General features: G+C 53.3%; 1 protein-coding gene across 1 annotated transcript in view; it reads right to left on the bottom strand.

Moving 5' to 3' along the window:
- The window catches only part of PTPRC (protein tyrosine phosphatase receptor type C), a 28,894-nt gene extending 23,007 nt beyond the window's left edge, over positions 1-5,887 (bottom strand). Inside the window, exons 1-6 of the mRNA XM_059677319.1 lie at positions 5,684-5,887; positions 5,113-5,217; positions 3,807-3,947; positions 2,704-2,781; positions 1,450-1,476; positions 121-345 (exon numbers count right to left, since the gene is read on the bottom strand). Coding sequence (XP_059533302.1) covers positions 121-345; positions 1,450-1,476; positions 2,704-2,781; positions 3,807-3,947; positions 5,113-5,217; positions 5,684-5,867 — 760 coding nt within the window. The 5' untranslated portion in view covers positions 5,868-5,887. The remainder of the gene's footprint in view (positions 1-120; positions 346-1,449; positions 1,477-2,703; positions 2,782-3,806; positions 3,948-5,112; positions 5,218-5,683) is intronic.
- Positions 5,888-19,258: the final 13,371 nt, after the last annotated feature.

Genomic DNA, 19,258 nt, shown 5'->3' on the forward strand with positions numbered 1-19,258 from the left:
CGTCCACCCGCTCACGTCCGGCCAGCGTCCTGCCCCTCTGCCCTGTGCTCCTGGGAAGGCTCCGCACGGGAAAACGAACTCTTTTTGCCAATAGACGAGGAGTGATCGATGGGTATTTACCTGGTGGTACATGTAATCCTAAAGTTTTAGGTGGATCCGCACATGACTCATCAGATATTTTAACATTGATCGTTCGGCATTCTGGTAGGCCATTGACCGTTTTGTTGCCACATGTCTGAGGTGATTGACATTCCAATTTACCATCAACATCTACTTTTGCATGAAATGTTTTATTCTCATTATTGTCATACTCGTAGGTCACATTGACGTTCGCAAATTTTTCACCTGAAAGAACATGGCACAGCGAGATTATTTTATTTTTCAGAGCAAATACACCTACGTTAAATGCAAACTCCTTAGCTATCCAATCGCTGGCAAAATCCCCTCCGCACCGCCCCCCCCCCGCCCTGTCCCCCCGAACATGGAGCCAGAGGAACCCCCAGCTCCCCCATGGCTTTCTTTCCTCTCCTTTACAGCTTTGCTAAGGACCCCGGCTGGGAAGTTCCCATGTTGGGGGTGGGGGTGGGGTGTTATTAGGTTAATGTCTGTCCTGCTCTCTGGGCTGTGCACCCCATGAGAGCAAAAGCCAGTCCGTTGGGATCATCACCAAAAACCCAGGTCCTCCCCTAAAACCTGTCACGAGTCGGGGCGCTCGACAGTGACTGGTTGAACTGATGACCCAGTGGGTGATGGTTCTGACAACTTTTTGTTTTCTTGCTTTACAATTTCCTTTGCCTTCGAACACGGCCTTCTCCATGTTCTGTGTCTCCGGACGTGTGGGACATTCATTCTTTGGGGACCCCAGGCCTCATCCTTCCCTGACTTACGTACCTGACTTCATTTTAGTTATTTGTTTATAACACATTTACTGGGGGTGGCATTGGCTAATAAGATTATATAGTTTCGCCCGGCCGGCGTGGCTCAGTGGTTGAGCGTCGACCTATGAACCAGGAGATCAGGGTTTGATTCGCGGTCAAGGGCACACGCCTGGTTGCAGGCTTGATCCTCAGTGTGGGGCGTGCAGGAGGCAGCCGATCCATGAATCTCTCTCATCACTGATGTTTCTCTCTCTCTCTCCCTTCCTCTCTGACATCAATAAAAAATATATATATTTTAAAAAATTATAGAGTTTCAAGTGTCCAACGCTACAATACCCTCATGCACCGCTGGTGGGTATGTAAACAATACAGCTGCTATGGGAAACAGCACGGAGGCTCCTCCAAAAATTAAGACGTCCAAGTCTCCTGCCCCTTTCCCCGCGAAGGACGCTGGCTCTTAAGATCTGGAGAGAATCCCTGCTGGGGTTCTTGCGAGCGTGGCCCCAAGAAGAAAACCATTAAAGTGCTTTTCGGAAGTGACACAGCTCTCCCCGGGGAACGCAAAACTTACCACATGGTTGCTTCGTTGCCGGCGGGGCTGTAATAGATGGAAAAAAACACACACATTCATGTTAGAATTTCTCTGCTACAGTCACTTGGGGGCAGGAATGAGGGTCCTGTAGAATCTACCGAGTTAGGGCTCACGGATCCCACCGGATTCGAAGCATGTAGGACAGTGATGGAGCTCAAAACCTTCAGATGCGATCAAAACGAAAAAGAGTGGGTTCCCTAACACGCTTCCGTGAATCCACCCAATTATCACCACCACTGCGGTCACATTACTATTAAAACGTTTTCGGGCACACGTGTCACTGTGACATGGCGACACACAGCCCAAACATACTCAAGGGCCTCATCCCTTGATTTATCTCCAAGTAGAGTCACATCATCACTAGGGGCCCGGTGCATGAAATTCGCGCACGGGTAAGGTCCCTAGGCCTGGTCGGCGATCAGGGCTGATGGGGGCCTTCGGGCTGCCGACCGGGGCCTGCCTTCTTTCTGCGCCACACCCTGGTGGTCAGCGCACGTCATAGCGAGTGAGCGGTCGAACTCCTGGTCACACTCCCACAGGGACACTTTGCCTATTAGCTTTTTATATAGAGAGATAACCTCTGGACACGTTTGTTGGGGGGGGGGGGGGGAGGGAGTCAGAAACTAGGCAAGGGTGGCTTCATTCTCCAGCTCGGCCGTGGCAAGCTCTTTGCAATAAGTCGCTCTCTCAACCAATTGAGACGCATCTCGTGTGAACAAAGGATCAAGCAGGACCGGGTGGGAATGTGCTCGGTGGGTCTTTGAGCTGAAGAATCGGTGGGAGGCAGTGGCCTCGCAGGCTCGACCCCGGTGATTATGGACAGGCCCCCCCTCGGCGGCCGGCCCGCTGTACCCTGGAAGTCCTGCCTCTGCCCACCGCCCAGGCTGTGTGGCTGGAGCTCACGCCTCCACCACACCATCACCTGGAACGCCCAGCTCATTGATGAAATTGCTTTTTTCTCACACCCACACCTCACCCTACGCTCAAAGAGGCCTTCATCTGTTTGCAGACATGTTCATCAGGAACACGACTCCTGGGGGATGCTACTACAGGGACACAATAGGTTATTGCATCCTCCGAATTCTATACACCCTTCCCTGTTCTCATCTGCTGCCATTCCCGCCCTCGGGTCTACGACCCTCCATTGAACCCCTCAACGAAAGGGCCCTCCCGTGAGCGCGTCCTGGGCGAGTGCGGGTGCCGTGGCTGCGTGACTGGGGGTGAGGCTGTCACCTGCGGTGGTGGAAGGGGTGGTGAGGCTTGTTGTAAAGCGCTGAGTGGGTGTTGTTGGGTGGGCTGTGGGGGCCAAACCTGCAAGGAGACGAACAGAAGAGTGAACGTTAACACGTTTGCCAGGTTGCAGGGCGAAGGGGGAAGACTCTTGAGCAAGGAGGGGTCTCCTAGGCACCCCATCTTTGCAAGAGGAGGGCCCTTATGACTTGACGCTCGCTTGTTTTCCAATTAAGATCATGGACCAAAGATGTATCTACACATGGACCTTTAAGAGAACTAACAGTCCTGCCGGGCCGGCGTGGCTCAGGGGTTGAGCCTCGGCCTAGGAACCAGGAGGTCACGGTTCGATTCCTGGTCGGGGCACATGCCCGGGTTGTGGGCTCCATCCCCAGTGGGGGGTGTGCAGGAGGCAGCCGATCCATGATTCTCTCTCCTCATGGATGTTTCTATCTCCCTCTCCCTTCCTCTCTGAAATCAATAAAAAACATTTTTTTAAAAAAAAAAAAAGAGAGAGAGAGAGCTGACAGTCCCCATAATCGGAAGGCAGCATCGTGTAAGTTGAGAGCCAGGAATTCATTGCTGGCTGGCGTTCCTACCTGGTGTGCGACCCTCAGCCTCCCCCCTCCCCTCCGCTACAATTACTAATCAGGAGGCCCGTTACCCTCTGGTGCTTTCCATGCCCTGCCAGGCGTTTTACACCCTCCGTCCTATAAGAAGAAAACGGGCACCATTGTGCCCAATTTACAGACGGGAACACTGAGACACAGGAAGGGCCAGTCCCCTGGGCCGAAGTTGGCTACGCAGGTCGAAGAGGCTGGATTTGCTTCCAGGGCCTACACGACCTGAGAGGCTCTCACCTTCCTTCTCTGCCATGAACTTTCATAACAAGAAGAAGAAAATAGGAAAACAGGCCTGGAAAAAAGCTGCCTGGCGGGAGTTTCCTTTGCCTGACGTTCCGTATCAACACGCAAACACGCGTGTCGCGGGGGGAACCGGCCCGCAGTCTCCGGCGTGACCTACGGAGCTGCGTTCAAGGTTAAGTGTCCGCTTCGTTATCCGTAACCCAGACCCCCCGACCCCCACCCCTGGCGCCGCGGTCCGACCTGAGGAGTTGCTGGTGCTGTTGGAGGTGCGTGTGGGTGAGTCAGTGTGGTTGCTGAGTGCGGGGCTGGCGGTGGCTGTGGCCGGGACCGCCATGGTGCCTGCAGGAGAGGTGCTGGAGGGGGCTGGCGCGGTTGGGGCACCTGCAATCAGAACGGCCATCAGCTCTGTCCCCGGGCCCTGCCGCCCCCCCAGGGGCCAGGCAGCCGGCGTGGCCGGGATGCGTGAGGCCGAGCCACGCCGCCAGCCACCCATCCCTCCTGTGGGCCCGCAATAGACGCCGTCTGTCCAGCGAGGAGGCCCCGCCAGGCTGCGGGAGGGACGGGCGTCAGGGCTGGCGACTCGGAATCTAGGTGCTTCGTCGCCAGAGCCCACATTTTAAAGGAACCTGGCCCGGCCGGCGTGGCTCAGTGGTGAGCGTCGACCTGTGAACCAGGAGGTCAGGGTTCGGTTCCCGGTCAGGGCACAGGCCCGGCTTGCAGGCTCCATCCCCAGGGTGGGGCGTGCAGGAGGCAGCCGGTCCATGATTCTCCCTCCTCATGGATGTTTCTCTCTCCCTCTCCCTTCCTCTCTGACATCAATAAAAATATATTTAAAATAAAATAAAAAGTAACAGGACAGGAGGCTATAGATGCCTGTCATTTGGGCCGCTTCACCGGGAAGCTGCAACTTTACACTCCCCAGGGGTCCAACAAAGGGAGACAGACAGTAAAGTGGGGGGGGGGGGTGAGGGGGGACAGGGGCGGGACTAAGGAAGGTGCTCACTGTCAGTCACACCTGAGAACGAAGGTCATTGGCCACTGCAAGCTGGTGAAGACCGGGGACCCTCACATCCCTGAACAGACGCTCGCTCTCTTACACTCTCTTACCCTCTTGGTTCCTCTTGGCACGCGTGGCTCACGGCTCACGCCTGGCCTCCTGGCACCCGCCCACGTGGCCCACAGCCACGCGAACCCCACGCACCATGGGCTCAGGGCCTACAGCCAGCCGGATGCTGAACGGGACCGTCTCCCACGGGGAAAGGGCATCCGGCCACTGGCTTCGCCTCTCGCTGCCCCGAAACCCCAGCTACACTTCGCCAGGCCTGGACTCGGGGTGTCATTCCACCCAAATAAAGATCACGCGGTCCCCCTGGGCACGGCTCAGATCTTGAGAATCCCACCCCCGGCGACACCCATCGAGGAGAGGGCGCCCCACTGCGTCCGAGGCCACCTCCCCCGGAGCAGGCGGTGGCGTCCCTGCACCCCGTCCTTCAACACGGGCGGCTTTCACGCCTCTGCACGTGCCCCCACGTGAGAACCCGCCCACCTGCTGTGCCATTGCCGCCCGGAGCCTGGGTGCGTGAGGGCGAGGGGGCCGTGCTGGGTGCCTGCGGGTCTGTGGGAAGGAGAGTCATCTGCGTGGAGGTGGGTCCTACGGGGAGAAAGGGACACATTCCATCAATCAGTGTCCCCCACGCAGGGGGCGGACACAGGCCAGGGGCGGGCACAGGCCAGGGGCGGGCACGGCGCCCACGGCTCCCATCGCCAACCCGATTCTGAACTGACCCGACCTGCTAACCCCACGTCTGCCCGCATGGAATTATTTTAGTTAATTTTTAAAAAATGATACAAATGGCCCGGCAGGTGTGGCTCAGTGGTTGAGCATCGACCTATGAACCAGGAGGTCAGGGTTCGATTCCCAGCCAGGGCACAGGCCCGGGTTGTGGGCTCGATCCCCGGTGTGGGGCGTGCAGGAGGCAGCCGATCCATGAGTCTCTCTCATCATGGATGTTTCTCACTCTCTCCCTCTCCCTTCCTCTCTCTTTAAAATCAATTAATAAAAAATTTAAACAAAGACAAGTTCCCCTCCTCCCGTCTCAGGTGACATGGGTGCCAACCTGCCACGTCCGTCTGACTGGCATTTTTCTCCGGGCCCACGGGTGTCCCTATGGGAGAAACCCCGGTACTAGGCGTTGGCGTGGCTGTCGGGGGGCGGCTGCTCTCCGGCTCGGAGGTGCTTGCGGGTGAGAGTTGCGTGGTGCTGGCGGGTGAGTGGGAAGCTGTGGGCTGAGCCTCGGGCATCCCTGTCGAGTTCGGAACTGTGATACCGTGGGAAACGGAGGAGGAGAAAATCAACAGGTGAGCCAGGCCCCGAGACCTCTTCGCACGGGAGTCCAGCGACTTCCCCGTCCCCGGGCTGTGTAAGCAACACAGAGCCACGCGCGTGCCCGTGCCCACGCCACCTTACGAGACGAGGCTGACGCGTGTCAGAGCTTGACTCACGTCCTTCATTCGTACCGCCCGCCGCACGATTGATCGGGGAATCAATGGCGCATTTTCAATAACGGTAACACTGAAGGGGAGCGATTTCCTTTTCCCCAAATGCAACCTGAGGTTTCTCTCTGATTTGGCACGTGACTTAAATGGAACTTGTCCGAGGCTCAGGATGCTTGTCAAGACAAAATTCAGGTGCGACCGTCGAGTTTGGAAATAATTAGTACAAAATGCCCGGAAAAGTCTCAAAGTGTTTCTCTGGACGGAATCTATGCCTTACGTATGATTTTGTTTTAAAATTCTCTCTCATTTTCTCAGGGAATTCCTTACCCTGTTTTTTTTAACTGTAACGCTTCGTGATCGGACTCGATTTCTTTGGCGTGCTGACCTTTTAAAAGAGATTGGAACCCTGCCCCGAGTTTAAGAAAAGCTGCACTTTACACGCGATAATACGCACAAATAGCCATGTGTGCGGGAGGTTCTCCAACGTCCTATCTTCTGAGCAGACGTGTGAGGGACAGGAGCACATTCAGCTCCTGAAAGGGCGCCCTCACACAGGGATCCCATCGGGTAGTGACGGAAAAACTCTACCAGCGTTAAGTATATAAACTTGGCAACGACAAAATAAAATCAGCAAAATGGAAAGATGCAGTCTTACCAGTAGTAGCAGTAGTAGTAGTAGTAGTTTGGCCATTTCCTGCAAAAAAGAAAAAAAAAATCCTCAGAAAGTCTCAGACTTCATACATACATATGTAAGTATTAGTTAGATGTATACATATATGTCTCTATATGGACATGTGTGTATATATATGTATATAAATATGTATATATATATTTCATATATATAAAATCTCCGTCAGTTAACATTCACAAAATGTCAATTTTCAGCACCTTTTACCCCAATGAAACCCCATCCCTTCTCTTAATGTTCTCTTTACAAAGCCCAAGTCTGCCAAAACTACGCTCAACGTTTTTTAATTATCAGGTAAAAGAAGAAAAATAATAGGATAAAGGGAACTACTGGGACTTATCGCAAGCCTGCGAAAGACTTGGGCGAGTTTCTCCCCAACGCATCATTTATTTGGGGCAGGGGCGGGGGGGTGATGATTAGTTATCGAGTCCCTACTGTGCGCTAGACAGTGTGCCACCTTCTAGGGATGTCATATGACCAGGATGGAGCGATTCCCTGCCCCAAATCAGCTCAGTTCAGTGTGGAATTTAGACCAACACCAACCATAAAAACGCCAGAGAGTAATTTAGGCACCAGGCCACGGCCAGGAGGTTGGATTTCCCCGGAGGGACACGCGCCGTGGGCTCTGGGACGCGGAGGAGAAACCTGATGGTAGGTTTGATGGCAGAGAAGAAGGGAATGTGCCCCGTTGCCCGTCCCGGCTCCGTCGCGAACTCCACAGACCACTGCGCTCGGTGGGTCTGGCTGACCCCCACCACACCACGGAGGGAGCGCTTTGTAAGAAGGAATGGAAATCCGCCACGTCTTTACGATGGAAACGAGAACAAGAAAGCCGGGGCCAGGAGGACGCTGTTCCTTTTTCAACATCAGAGCTGTGACGACGAGAGGAAATGGACCAGAAGTGCTCCCGCCCCGTAGACACGGCGTCAGCCCACACGCCCTCAGTGCCTGCCTCCGGGATGTGAAGAGAATGCCAACTGGTTAAAACGCGATGCGTCGTTATAAGGAAACACGTGCTGTGACGTTATCTTAATGCACATTTTGAAAAGGAGGGCGAGAGAACAGGATAGTTCGTTATCTGCATATCTCTACCTTTACCCATCTCTACCTTTACCCATATGTCTCTATCCATATCTATAGTTCTATCTACAGTTACATCTATATTTCTGGCTGTCATGCCTCCATAGTCAACATTTCTCCATGCCCTCGAATCTCTAAGGCAATGAAACGTAGCCCCTGGGGAAAACAATATATAAAGATAAATCCCATTTTCCTTTCTTCTGTGTTTTTTTTATGGCGACTTCCCCTAAGGGCTTCTCCGACGAATATGCATTTTCTTTCACACGCATTTATCTCAGACTCCGACTCTGAATTCCTCCACCGAGCTATATCAAAGCACTGGAGCCTAACCTACTTTTTATTTCGTTTTCTTCACAGAGTAAATCACACACACACACACACACACACACACACACACACACACACACACACCGCATCTCAGTTTAGGACGTAAGCGGCTTGTTCTCACAGTTGCAAAATCTTTATCACAGTCACATCTGTATGATACTGAGTCACACCATACAGACATATGCAAATTACTGAGGCACTCAACATTGCAGAAGCACCCTAAAATAATTATATTTTAAAAAAAAAAAAATGCGAGCCACTCCCAAAGTGAAGCCGGCACCTGGAGGTAAGATTCAGGGGCTCCGGTAACGTGATGCGAAACAACAACTTGACTCCAATAAGCCATAGCCACTGAACTACATAGTTTTTTAAAAATTTAGTTGTTTGTGTTTTTTTATAAATTTGTATTGATTTTTTACAGAGAGGAAGGGAGAGAGGTAGAGAGTTAGAAACATCGATGAGAGAGAAACATCGATCAGCTGCCTACTGCACATCTCCCACTGGGGATGTGCCCGCAACCCAGGCACATGCCCTTGACCAGAATCGAACCTGGGACCCTTCAGTCCGCAGGCCGACGCTCTATCCACTGAGCCAAACTGGTTTTGGCTAGTTGTGTTTTTTTTTTAATATAAAAAGTAACTGCAGGTCTCCAACGAGGAGCGTGAATTCCAGGTGTGCGATAATAAAGAGACGGCATCCGTATCTCTAACAGTATGAGCCGTATTGAACGCTCTCTGACCTTCTGTAATCGCACCGAAAGATTTAATAACACAGAGTGCGGGAATAACCTTGGTGTTTTTATATATTATCCTTCGGCAACTCTTCTAGGGACTTTTTTTTAAAAAAAGAAAAAAAGAACATGTGGCCCTAACCGGTTTGGCTCAGTGGGTAGAGCGTCGGCCTGCGGACTGAAGGGTCCGGGGTTCAATTCTGGTCAAGGTGGTTGCGGGCACATCTCCAGTAGGGGGCGTGCAGGAGGCAGCTGATCGATGTTTCTCTCTCATCGATGTTGCTAACTCTCTATCCCTCTCCCTTCCTCTCTGTGAAAAAAAAATCAATAAAATATATTTAAAATTAAAAAAAAGAAAAGGAATCTATCTCAAAATATATATATATATATGTGCTGAGTTTTCATTTAGACCAAGGAATACCTAACTTATTCCAGTAGGTGGCGCCATCACACCAAAAATCCGTCCGTCATTCGCCAGCCCCTCTGGCTGCTGAGAATTAGAATCGCCAGCAGAACTGACAAGGGCTGTGCAGTTACAGATGAAAATGCGGGTAACAGGGCGCCTGATCCGCAAACGCTGCGTTGTCCTGACACACGTCCGGGACTGAGCTCACCTCGCCGGCTATGCTTCGTTTACAGCTCGGAACGTTCCAGCGCCTCTTAATTCAAAGCCACCTGGAAGGCAGGCCCCCGAGTCCCCATCACAGACTTCAGCGAACACGGGGATTCCTCCCAGTGACGATGGTGTTTCAAAAGATGCCCTCGGCCCCTCAATACCACCTTCCCGCCCGCCCCGCCCCGCCCAAGAGAGAAACGGAATGCTATTCCCAGGGGGTTTACACCTGTCAGGTTCGACAGATCTAAGGAAAGCACGAGGTCAGAGGGGTGGGGCGACACCGATGAAATAAATGAGGGTTCTCAGCATCTCCCATGAAAAAAAATGCGGAAAGGGCCCTGGCCGGTGTGGCTCAGTGGATGGAGCGTCGGCCTGCGGACCAGAGGGTCCCGGGTTCGATTCCCGTCAAGGGTGCGGACCTCGGTTGCTGGCTCCTCCCGGGCCCCGGCCCTGGTGAGGTCGCGTGCAGGAGGCAACCCATCGATGTGTTTCTCTCACATCGATGTTTCTCTCTGTCTTTCCCACTCTCTTCCGCTCTCTCTGAAAATCAGTGGAAAAATATTCTTGGGGGAGGATTAAAAAAAAATTGCAAAAAGCAAATCAAGACAAAAATCAAGGACCAGCTAAAAACAGATATGCACGGGTTTCCTTGCTCAGAAGGCACGCCATAAAAATCCAAGACATAAATCAAAGGAAAGGGCCTGAACCGGTTTGTCTCAGTGGATAGAGCGTCGGCCTGCGGACTGAAGGGCCCCAGGTTCGATTCCGGTCAAGGGCATGTGGTTGCGGGCACATCCCCAGCAGAGGGTGTGCAGGAGGCGGCTGATGGATGTTTCTCTCTCGTCGATGTTTCTACCTCTCTATCCCTCTCCTCTCCTCTCTGTAAAAAATCAATAAAATATGTAAAAATAAATAAAGGAAAGGGATCCACTTTTACGCACTCCGTAAACCTGATCGATGGTCCGCAGACAGCCGGCCCAGCATGCCACATGCAATGACGAAGTATTCACGCAGTGAGTGCTCTGGGCAAGTGACCAGCTCTTATCTGGGCTACAGAAAGCCAGAGAACTGGTCTTCCCTCCTCCCCTCCTGCCCCCCCCCCGCTGGTTTATCAGTGAAATATGATAATAATACACTATTATAGCAGCGTTATCATGTACCCGGCAGATGCAAATCTCTCCCCCTGCGGTTCTGCATGTAAACATCCCGCCAGCCCATGCGTTGGCCACGCGTTTTCCTACTTGGTAGGGAGGGAATGACCGTGAGACTGAAAGAGGTGGGTGCGCGGTGCAGTCACAGGCCCCGGAAGCGTTAGACGCAGAGGACAGGGTGTCCGATGACAATCCTCTACCTCCTGCTTATGGGGAAAGGTTGGTTGTGTTGTCGTCATGCCCGGGATCCCGCGGATATGACAGGCGGTCGTTTTGGACACTTCGACGCGCATAGGAACAGAGCACGCTGCACCTGTGGACACGGCGTTCCTCTCGTAGACCCGATGAGCCGGAATGCCTTTCTGGCTTCATGCCATTTGGGAAGGAAGGCCTGTGATCTGCAAGCCCGCTGGTCACCGCAGAACATCAGCGTCCCTTTTGGGGGTCTTGGCTCCTTATACACTAACTAGAGGCCCAGTGCATGAAATTCGTGCACTCGCGGTCCCTCAGCCTGGCTTGTGCCCTCTCGCAGCCCAGGAGCCATCAGTCGGACATCCTTAGCGTTGCCATGGAAGTGGGAGAGGCTCCTGGCACCGGCACTCTGCTCCCCTGCCGTGAGCCTGGCTTCTGGCTGAACAGAGCTCCCCCTGTGGGAGTGCACCGACCACCAGGGGGCAGCTCCTGCATTGAGCATCTGCCCCCTGGTGGCCAGTGCAGGTCACAGCGACCGGTCATTCCGCCCTTCAGTCGATTTGCATATTGGCCTTTCATTATATAGGATGGGCATCCAAGGAACGCCAGACCGAGGCCACAGACAAGAAAGCCAGAGACTGAGAGAGACAGAAGAGAAACTGAGTCAGCTCAGGAGCAGGAGAAACCCAACTGGTCAAATATGCATCAAGCAGCGAAACGTCTCGATTATATCCATCCCTTGAACATGCGTGATTGCGTCGCGCTCCCGTTCCTCCAGGGTAGAGAGTAAGGGCATAGGGAAAGGGCTGCAACGAATCACTGTGCCCGTGGCGAACGGCTTTACTCGTGTCTTTGGTGCGGAGAATAATACGTACGAAGGAATAACCAGCTACTGCGTGGACGGCGCTATGCTAACTAAGTCTACCTATGACGCGAGTCGTTACAGAAACCCTGCCAAGTGGATACCTGGAGTCCACACATGAAGGTTCGAAAGGAAAGGAAGGAAGGAAGGAAGGAAGGAAGGAAGGAAGGAAGGAAGGAAGGAAGGAAGGAAGGAAGGAAGGAGAGAAAGAAGAGAGAGAGAGAGAGAGAGAGAGAGAGAGAGAGAGAGAGAGAGAGAGAAAGGAAGAAAGGAAGGAAGGAGAGAGAGAGAGAGAGAGAGAGAGAGAGAGAGAGAGAGAGAGAGAGAAAGAAAGAAAGAAAGAAAGAAAGAAAGAAAGAAAGAAAGAAAGAAAGAGAAAGAAAGAAAGGAAGGAAGGAAGGAAGGAAGGAAGGAAGGAAGGAAGGAAGAGAAGAAAGAAAGAAAGAAAGAAAGAAAGAAAGAAAGAAAGAAAGAAAGAAAGAAAGAAAGAAAAGAAAGAAAGAAGAAAGAGAAGAGAAGAAAGAAAGAAAGAAAGAAAGAAAGAAAGAAAGAAAGAAGAAAGAAGAAAGAAAGAAAGAAAGAAAGAAAGAAAGAAAGAAAGAAAGAAAGAAAGAAAGAAAGAGAAAGAAAGAAAGAAAGAAAGAAAGAAAGAAAGAAAGAAGGAAGGAAGGAAGGAAGGAAGGAAGGAAGGAAGAAAAGAAAGAAAGAAAGAAAGAAAGAAAGAAAGAAAGAAAGAAAGAAAGAAAGAAAGAAAGAAAGAAAGAAAGAAGAAGAAAGAAAAAGAAAGAAAGAAAGAAAGAAAGAAAGAAAGAAAGAAAGAAAGAAAGAAAGAAAGAAAGAAAGAAGGAAAGAAGGAAAGAAGGAAAGAAAGAAGGAAAGAAGGAAAGAAGGAAAGAAAGAAGGAAAGCTTTGACCACGGTGCTCGCACAGGAGGGCTGTTTGCACAGCTCGGAGCTCCGCGGCCGGGCCTGCTCTGCGGTCTCTCCTCCTCCGGGCGCTTCTGTTTTCTTCTTCTGAGTCTTGACAGGAAAGGAAGAGGTGTGGCTCTTGAGGTTAAGCCCGCAGGCGCTTCCACATGGTGCCAGGGTTGCCATGGCGCCAGCGGCCCCAGTGCTACCTGGGGTGAAACCACAGTGTCTCCCCGTTGAAGGTGACCCCGTCACGTGAGACTCCGAGCTGCGTACCCAGAAACTGAATGTCGGGGTCGCTTGTGTGTGTGTGTTTTGTCTCAATGAAAGTGCGTTTCGGAGAGAAGGGCGCCTGGCACGAGGGGGATTCGCTTCACTTTGGAAACTGTTCATTTTTAAAGATATATATATATATTTTTGTTGTTGTTGATTTCAGAGAGGAAGGGAGAGGGAGGGAGAGAGAGAGATAGAAACATCCATGATGAGAGAGAATCATGGATCGGCTGCCTCCTGCACGCCCCCCAACTGGGGATGGAGCCCGCAACCCGGGCACGTGCCCTTGACCAGGAATCGAACCTGGAACCCTTCAGTCCGCGGGCCGACGCTCTATCCACTGAGCCAAACCGGCCAGGGCGGGAAACAGTTCATTTTGAAAAGCCTGGGCCGATGATATTTCTGTGGAAAAAGAAAACGAAGCCAATCTTGTCTTTAATAACATTGACAAGGAGCCCTCTCGTTGGCCAGCAAGGAAATGGGGGTGATCGAGGCCATCATGAAACTTGGAGACGACAGATAACAGAGGAAAAAGCAGGGAAAACGTGCTTGAGAATAGAGTTCGCGTTCCTTTGACCTCAAGATGATAAGACGGCCAGAGTCAAGGCCAGCCTACGTCACCGGGGAGCAGACCCTTCTATCACCACAGATGGGCATGACTCCCTCCCTGTAGGACATAGCGCGTCGGGTCCTTTGCAAGCGAATGTCCTGAGCTCAGCAAGCCGAGCGACTTCCCCAATATCACACTCCAGTCCCACAAGGAGAACTCTCTGAGCACGGACACGTAGGACCCTGTGGTCCCTTCCCATGTTACCACGTGGCTATGCCCGGATGGTGACGACTTTCCACCTTGAGTATGTCTCCCAATTGTCTTATTTTTTCACGAAAAATAATCGTTTCCTGACACAGCAAATGTTAGGATAGTCTATGAACCCCATAGATTGTAAGCCCTGGGGAAGGGTCGCTGTGAAACAGGACAGCGTTTGTGAAGCGTTTAGCCAGGAAGCACGGAGCGCTTCCTCACGTGGGAGCCCGCTCAGAGGCAACCATCCCTGTCGCCATCGTCGTCATCGCCATCGCGAGCGTCACCTTTGACACTTGACCTGTGAACTCTGCGTGTTTCTGCAAGGCACCGGCGATAGAGGGACCCTCGTACCCTACACAGGCTCCGGCTTATGGGAGATTAATGATAAATATTGGCGGTCTCCCAGGGTAACACAACTCTGAACAGCATCCTTCTGAAACTCATGGTAAGCTGTGACATGTGTCAGTCTTGTCGCATAAGATGGCATCGCGTTCCCCGCTGGCGAGCTCACGTGCCTTCGCATCTTCACGCGTGTCGATGTCATGGCAACGAAGAGCGGAACACCAGACGACAGCCAGCAGGAGCCGGGCCCTGCACTGTCCCCGGCGTGGTGTGGGGTCCAGCCCAGCCAACGGGACCTTGTGCGGGGAACAGCATATGGGTGACCTGCTTTACGTAGAGACAGAATGACCCTACCAGTGTTTGGAGGGGGCGCCAGGAGGGTCAGGTGCTCACAAGACACATAGCAGGTATGTTCAAGACCGTTCATCCCTCCGCCTGTCCACGTGGCGGCCGTGGACAGTCACAGCTTTCAAGGAAGGTCCGGAATGCAGCCACAGCTACAACGATCATGAGACGTTATCGGGGAGGAGTCATCTATCCGTTTCATCGGCGCACTCAGTCGCCTTCCGTGTTGAATTGTGAGCTAGGGACGGGTCTCTATCCGCCAGGATTTTTGCCCGTTTTTCTACGGTTACGCACTGTGCGCTGGGCCGCGGGAAGAGGAGACGCTGGGTCACTATCCCAGATTCTCGTTTTCCGTGGGCCCCTCAGCAGGAGCGTGCTTGTCTTGTTGGATGCTGTGCTTTCTCACGTTCCCCTCGAACTTCCCCTCGTCCCTCGGACGGCTTTGAGGAGACCTTATCGCAAGCAGAGCTCATCTCTGTCAGCGACAGCTGTTTTCATGGCCAGGGACACAGATTGGAAGCGGGACATGGCCGGCGACAGCAAGGCGAGCGCGCGTGGCGGTTTGGGAGTGTCTGTAAGGAAATAGGTGATCGCGGGCGTCCGTGGAAGGGAAGCTATATGTGAATTTCACAGAGAGGTTGATGCAGTACAGGGAGCTCCCTGTGCTAATATAGCAATGTGGACACTACGACCTTAGGACTCACAGAGCTCCGCTGTGAAGATTAAGGGACACATTATTAGTGATCGTATTGCAAATGACCCAGTCCTAAAAAAGAGTTGGTTTGAATCATAAAGTTCTCACCCTATTTGTGGCTCAGTGGGTAGAGCACCAGCCTGCGCACTGAAGGGTCCCAGGTTCAATTCCAGTCAAGAGCACATGCCTGGGTTTTGGGCTCGATCCCCAGTAAGGGGGGGCGTGCAGCAGGCAGCCGATCCATGATTCTCTCTCATCCTTGATGTTTCTATCTCTTTCTCCCTCTCCCTTCCTCTCTGAGATCAATAAAAAATATATGATAAAAAAATAATAATAATAAAGTTCTCCGGAAAGTTACCCAGGATTAGCATCTGTGTTCGAGGAAGAGTTTCAGAATCCGATTTGTAAGTCGGACACGCCCAAATTCTCAGACATTCTACCAAATATCTGACCGGGCAGTCACTCTTCTGAAGTTTCCTGATCGTGAAAACCAAGGAAAGACTTTAAAAATCTGTCCCCGACCAGAGGAGACGAAGGAGACGTGAGGGATTATCCCACGTGGCAGCTGGGATGAGCTCCTGTCACAGAAAAAATGACCTTGGAGGGCGGGCTGGGGACCTCGGAATGGGTGTTTCTTCGTTTGGGCCAATGCACCGCGGTCAACGTCAACATGAGAGGAAGCTGAGAATCAGGGGAATGGGAAGGGGCGTGGCCGCTGCTGTTGATCTGAAATTATTCCCCCATGAAAGGTTATTTTTAAAAATCTAGTATTTATAGCTCAGAGGAAGATGAAGTAGCTTTTCTTTCATTTCCAAACTAGAGGCCCGGTGCACAAAATTCGTGCAAGGGGCTCAGCCCTTGCAGCCCCGGCTTCATCCGGAAGGTTGTCTGGACGGCCGTCTGGAAGGTCACCCGGACGGTTGTGCATATGTTTCTATAAAATTTACCCCACTGCGTCTTCACCTTTGATCCGAGCACCTGCAATGCTCTTTCCACCAACACCCAGGTGGCCGACGCGCCATGTCTGATCTTTGCCCAGCGTCCCTGGAAGGCCATGCGACCCCTCTATCGGCCAGTCTCCCACGGTGATGACAGCACGTTGACAGCTGTCTCCTGCCCTCGGCAGGGGCGACCCTCCACGTCCCTGTGTCATTTTCCAACCTTCCCTCGCTCACTCTGCAAACAAGTAGGCCGCCCACCCTCTCCCTCTCCCCTGTGCATGTTCATTCCCATGCTCTCTCCTTCCGTGTCGGCCCCAAGTGCCCATCACACGGAGACTACGTATCTGAGCCTTAGGGTTCAGATTCTATCGACCACCTGAAAATCTCTCCGAGCGTTGCAGCTTCCACCGACGTGTGTTTCTCCTCGTTTCTGTGGCCTGTTGGGAACTGCTGGGTTCTGGCCTGGGTCCGTGTCTCGCCCCACGAGTGGAGGAAACGGGTTTTGGGGGCCGAGACCCAGACTCTCTCTTTGCTGTGCTCTCTCCCCAGCGGGGCGCTCCCTGCTTTGCGGTCCGTTCGCGCTCAGTAACAGCCGGCATGTGTGAGCGAGTGAGGGAGTGAAGAGTGAACGTCCCTGCCCTTCGCTGTCCATCAACGGCGCAACCACGCCAACATCTCGGCTCTCCAACCCCCTTTGGCCAGAGACGTGGGCGTCTTGCATCACCACGTCTATTATGAGACAGAATTATTCCCGTCTGAGGCAGGCGTACGGCGTCCCTTTGATCTCTGTACACGGGGGAGCTTGTCAGATCAAATGGCCTCATTCAAACTCAACCCCACAGAGTGCTGACCAGCTGTGTCCACCGGCGGGCGCCGTCCATGCTCCGAAGCTTTTCATACTCCCAGCATCGCTTGTCTGTCTTTACCGGAGAGGCCGGGAGGCTAGAATATGTGCTTTCTCAGCGCCTCCCGCCCTCCCCCTAAAGCAACCAGTGGCCGTAGGCTGTGTTTCTGGCCAATGAGGGCAGGCAGAGTCTCTGTGGAAGGCTTCCATCCCAAATAAAACAAGTCAAAGGTCGCCAGAGAAACAAAAGTCCCTTGCCACTCGGCCCTTCCTTCTCCTCTCGCTGGAATACAGATGAAAGGGCTGGATCGCTGCAGCCGCTAAGGGGTGTGAGAGCGCAAGCGTGGCCAAGGCCAGAAGAATCGGGTGGAAGAGGTGGGCCTTGGTGCCGGCCAGTCAGGGACTGACTTCCTCCCAGTCTCTACCGTGTACCTCCTCTTTTTTTACAACATATTTTTATTGATTTCAGAGAGGAAGAGAGAGGGAGAGAGAGAGAGAGATAGAAGCATCCATGATGAGAGAATCATGGACCAGCTGCCTCCTGCACGCCCCCTACCGGGATCAAGCCCAGAACCCGGGCCTGTGCCCTGACCGGGAATCGAACCGTGACCTCCTGGCTCTTAGGTGGACGCTCAACCCCTGAGCCACGCCGGCCGGGCTATTCGGCCCGTTTTGATGTCAAAACATGCTCATCGCGTCTCTAGTGAATAATGAGATGCACTCCCTTGTGAAACAGGATATTCAAATGGTTTATGAAACTGCCCCAAAAGGCTGCAGGGAAGTCCCCAACGTGCCCCCCCCTCTCCCCCCGTCCTGGCTCCAGTCCCACTGAGATGCAAAGATCCTCTCTGGACGGGGGGGGGGGGGGGGGGGGGCGCGGGGGGTAGCCTCTCTTGTCCGGATGGGCCCCAGAGCAGCAGCCTTGGTGGGGGAGGGGCAGAGGGAGCATCTGTCTTTCCCTGCGGATCCTAGTCCACCGTTTGAACGCTAGGCGTCACCGGCTAAAAAACGCTGACCACGCCTCTCCTCCAGGCTAGACGCCACGGAGCACACGGGGGCCTGGGCAGGCGGGTGCACGTCCTTGACCCGCAGGGTGGCGGCTCTCAAGGTCACAGGGCCTCCAAGGGACACTTTTGTCTCTCCCACATGCTCTGCTCCACGAGTGACTGGACTAGTTGGCAAAGGTCCCGGCTGGTGTGGCTCAGTGGGTTGGGCTTAGCTAGGCCCTTGCACCAAAAGGTAGCTGGTTCAATTCCCAGTCAGGACCCATGCCCGGGTTGCAGGCTCAATCCCCAGTCGGGGGCGTGCAGGAGGCAGCAGATCGATGTTTCACTTCCTTTTTTAAAATATATTATTACTATTATTATTTTTTTTTTTATTTATTTTTTTTTTTTAGAGAGAGAGAGTGGGAGAGAGACAGAGAGAGAGAAACATCAACATGAGAGAGACACATCGATGGGCTGCTTCCCACACGCGCCCCAGTCAGGGATCGTGCCTGCCACGGAGGCACGTGCCCTTGACCGGACTCGAACCCAGGACCCTCTAGTCCATGGGCTGACGCTCTACCCACTGAGCCAAACCGGCCTGGGCTGTTTCGCTTTCACATCCATGTTTCTATCTCTCTCCCTCTCCATTCCTCTCTCTCTCAAAAGAAATCAATTAAAACATCTTTTTTTAAAAAAATTACTCGTTGACAAAAGACAAGAAAGCAGGTGATTCCTGCAGGGAATGGGTTTCTGCGCCGGGCCCAGGAGGTGGGTCCGGGCACCGGGGGAGCCTCGCGGCCTCTGGACCCCGCTCCTGGGGGAGGTGGCCGGGCTGGTGCCCCCCCACACACGGTGTCTTTCAGCCTCTGCCTGTCAACCCGGTGACTTCTCCCGCCGCCATGCGCTTCCCAGCCGCCACGGAATTCACAGCGAACAGCCGGGCGGACACTTCCCTTTCCGAAGGGGAAGGCGCGGTTCCCTTTCTCACAGCTGCCCGGACAAGGCTGTCTGCAGGGAACAAGCGAACCCCCCCATCCCCGCCCCGCCCCGCCCCGCCCCGCCCCGTCCCGCCCCGCCCCGCCCCGCCCCGTCCCAGCTGAAGAGCCACAGCCCGGCCGCTCAGACACAGACGCGGATCCGAGTGCAAACCACCTTAGCTCAATCCGCTTCCCTCCTGCAATCCCGGGAGAGTCTTGCTACTTGTAGAACACCCCTTCGACGGCCTAAAGACATGGGGGGGGGTGGTGTTAGCTCCAAAGCATCGGAAATATTTATTGCTATTAAGAGGAATAAGAAGAAAGAGATCAGCCCTGGCTGGTGTGGCTCAGTGGATAGAGCGTCAGCCTGAGGACTGAAGGGTCCCAGGTTCGATTCCAGCCAAGGGCACATGCCTGGGTTGCGGGCTCCATCCC

This window comes from Myotis daubentonii, chromosome 20 (assembly GCF_963259705.1).
Source record: "Myotis daubentonii chromosome 20, mMyoDau2.1, whole genome shotgun sequence".
Taxonomy (NCBI): domain Eukaryota; kingdom Metazoa; phylum Chordata; class Mammalia; order Chiroptera; family Vespertilionidae; genus Myotis; species Myotis daubentonii.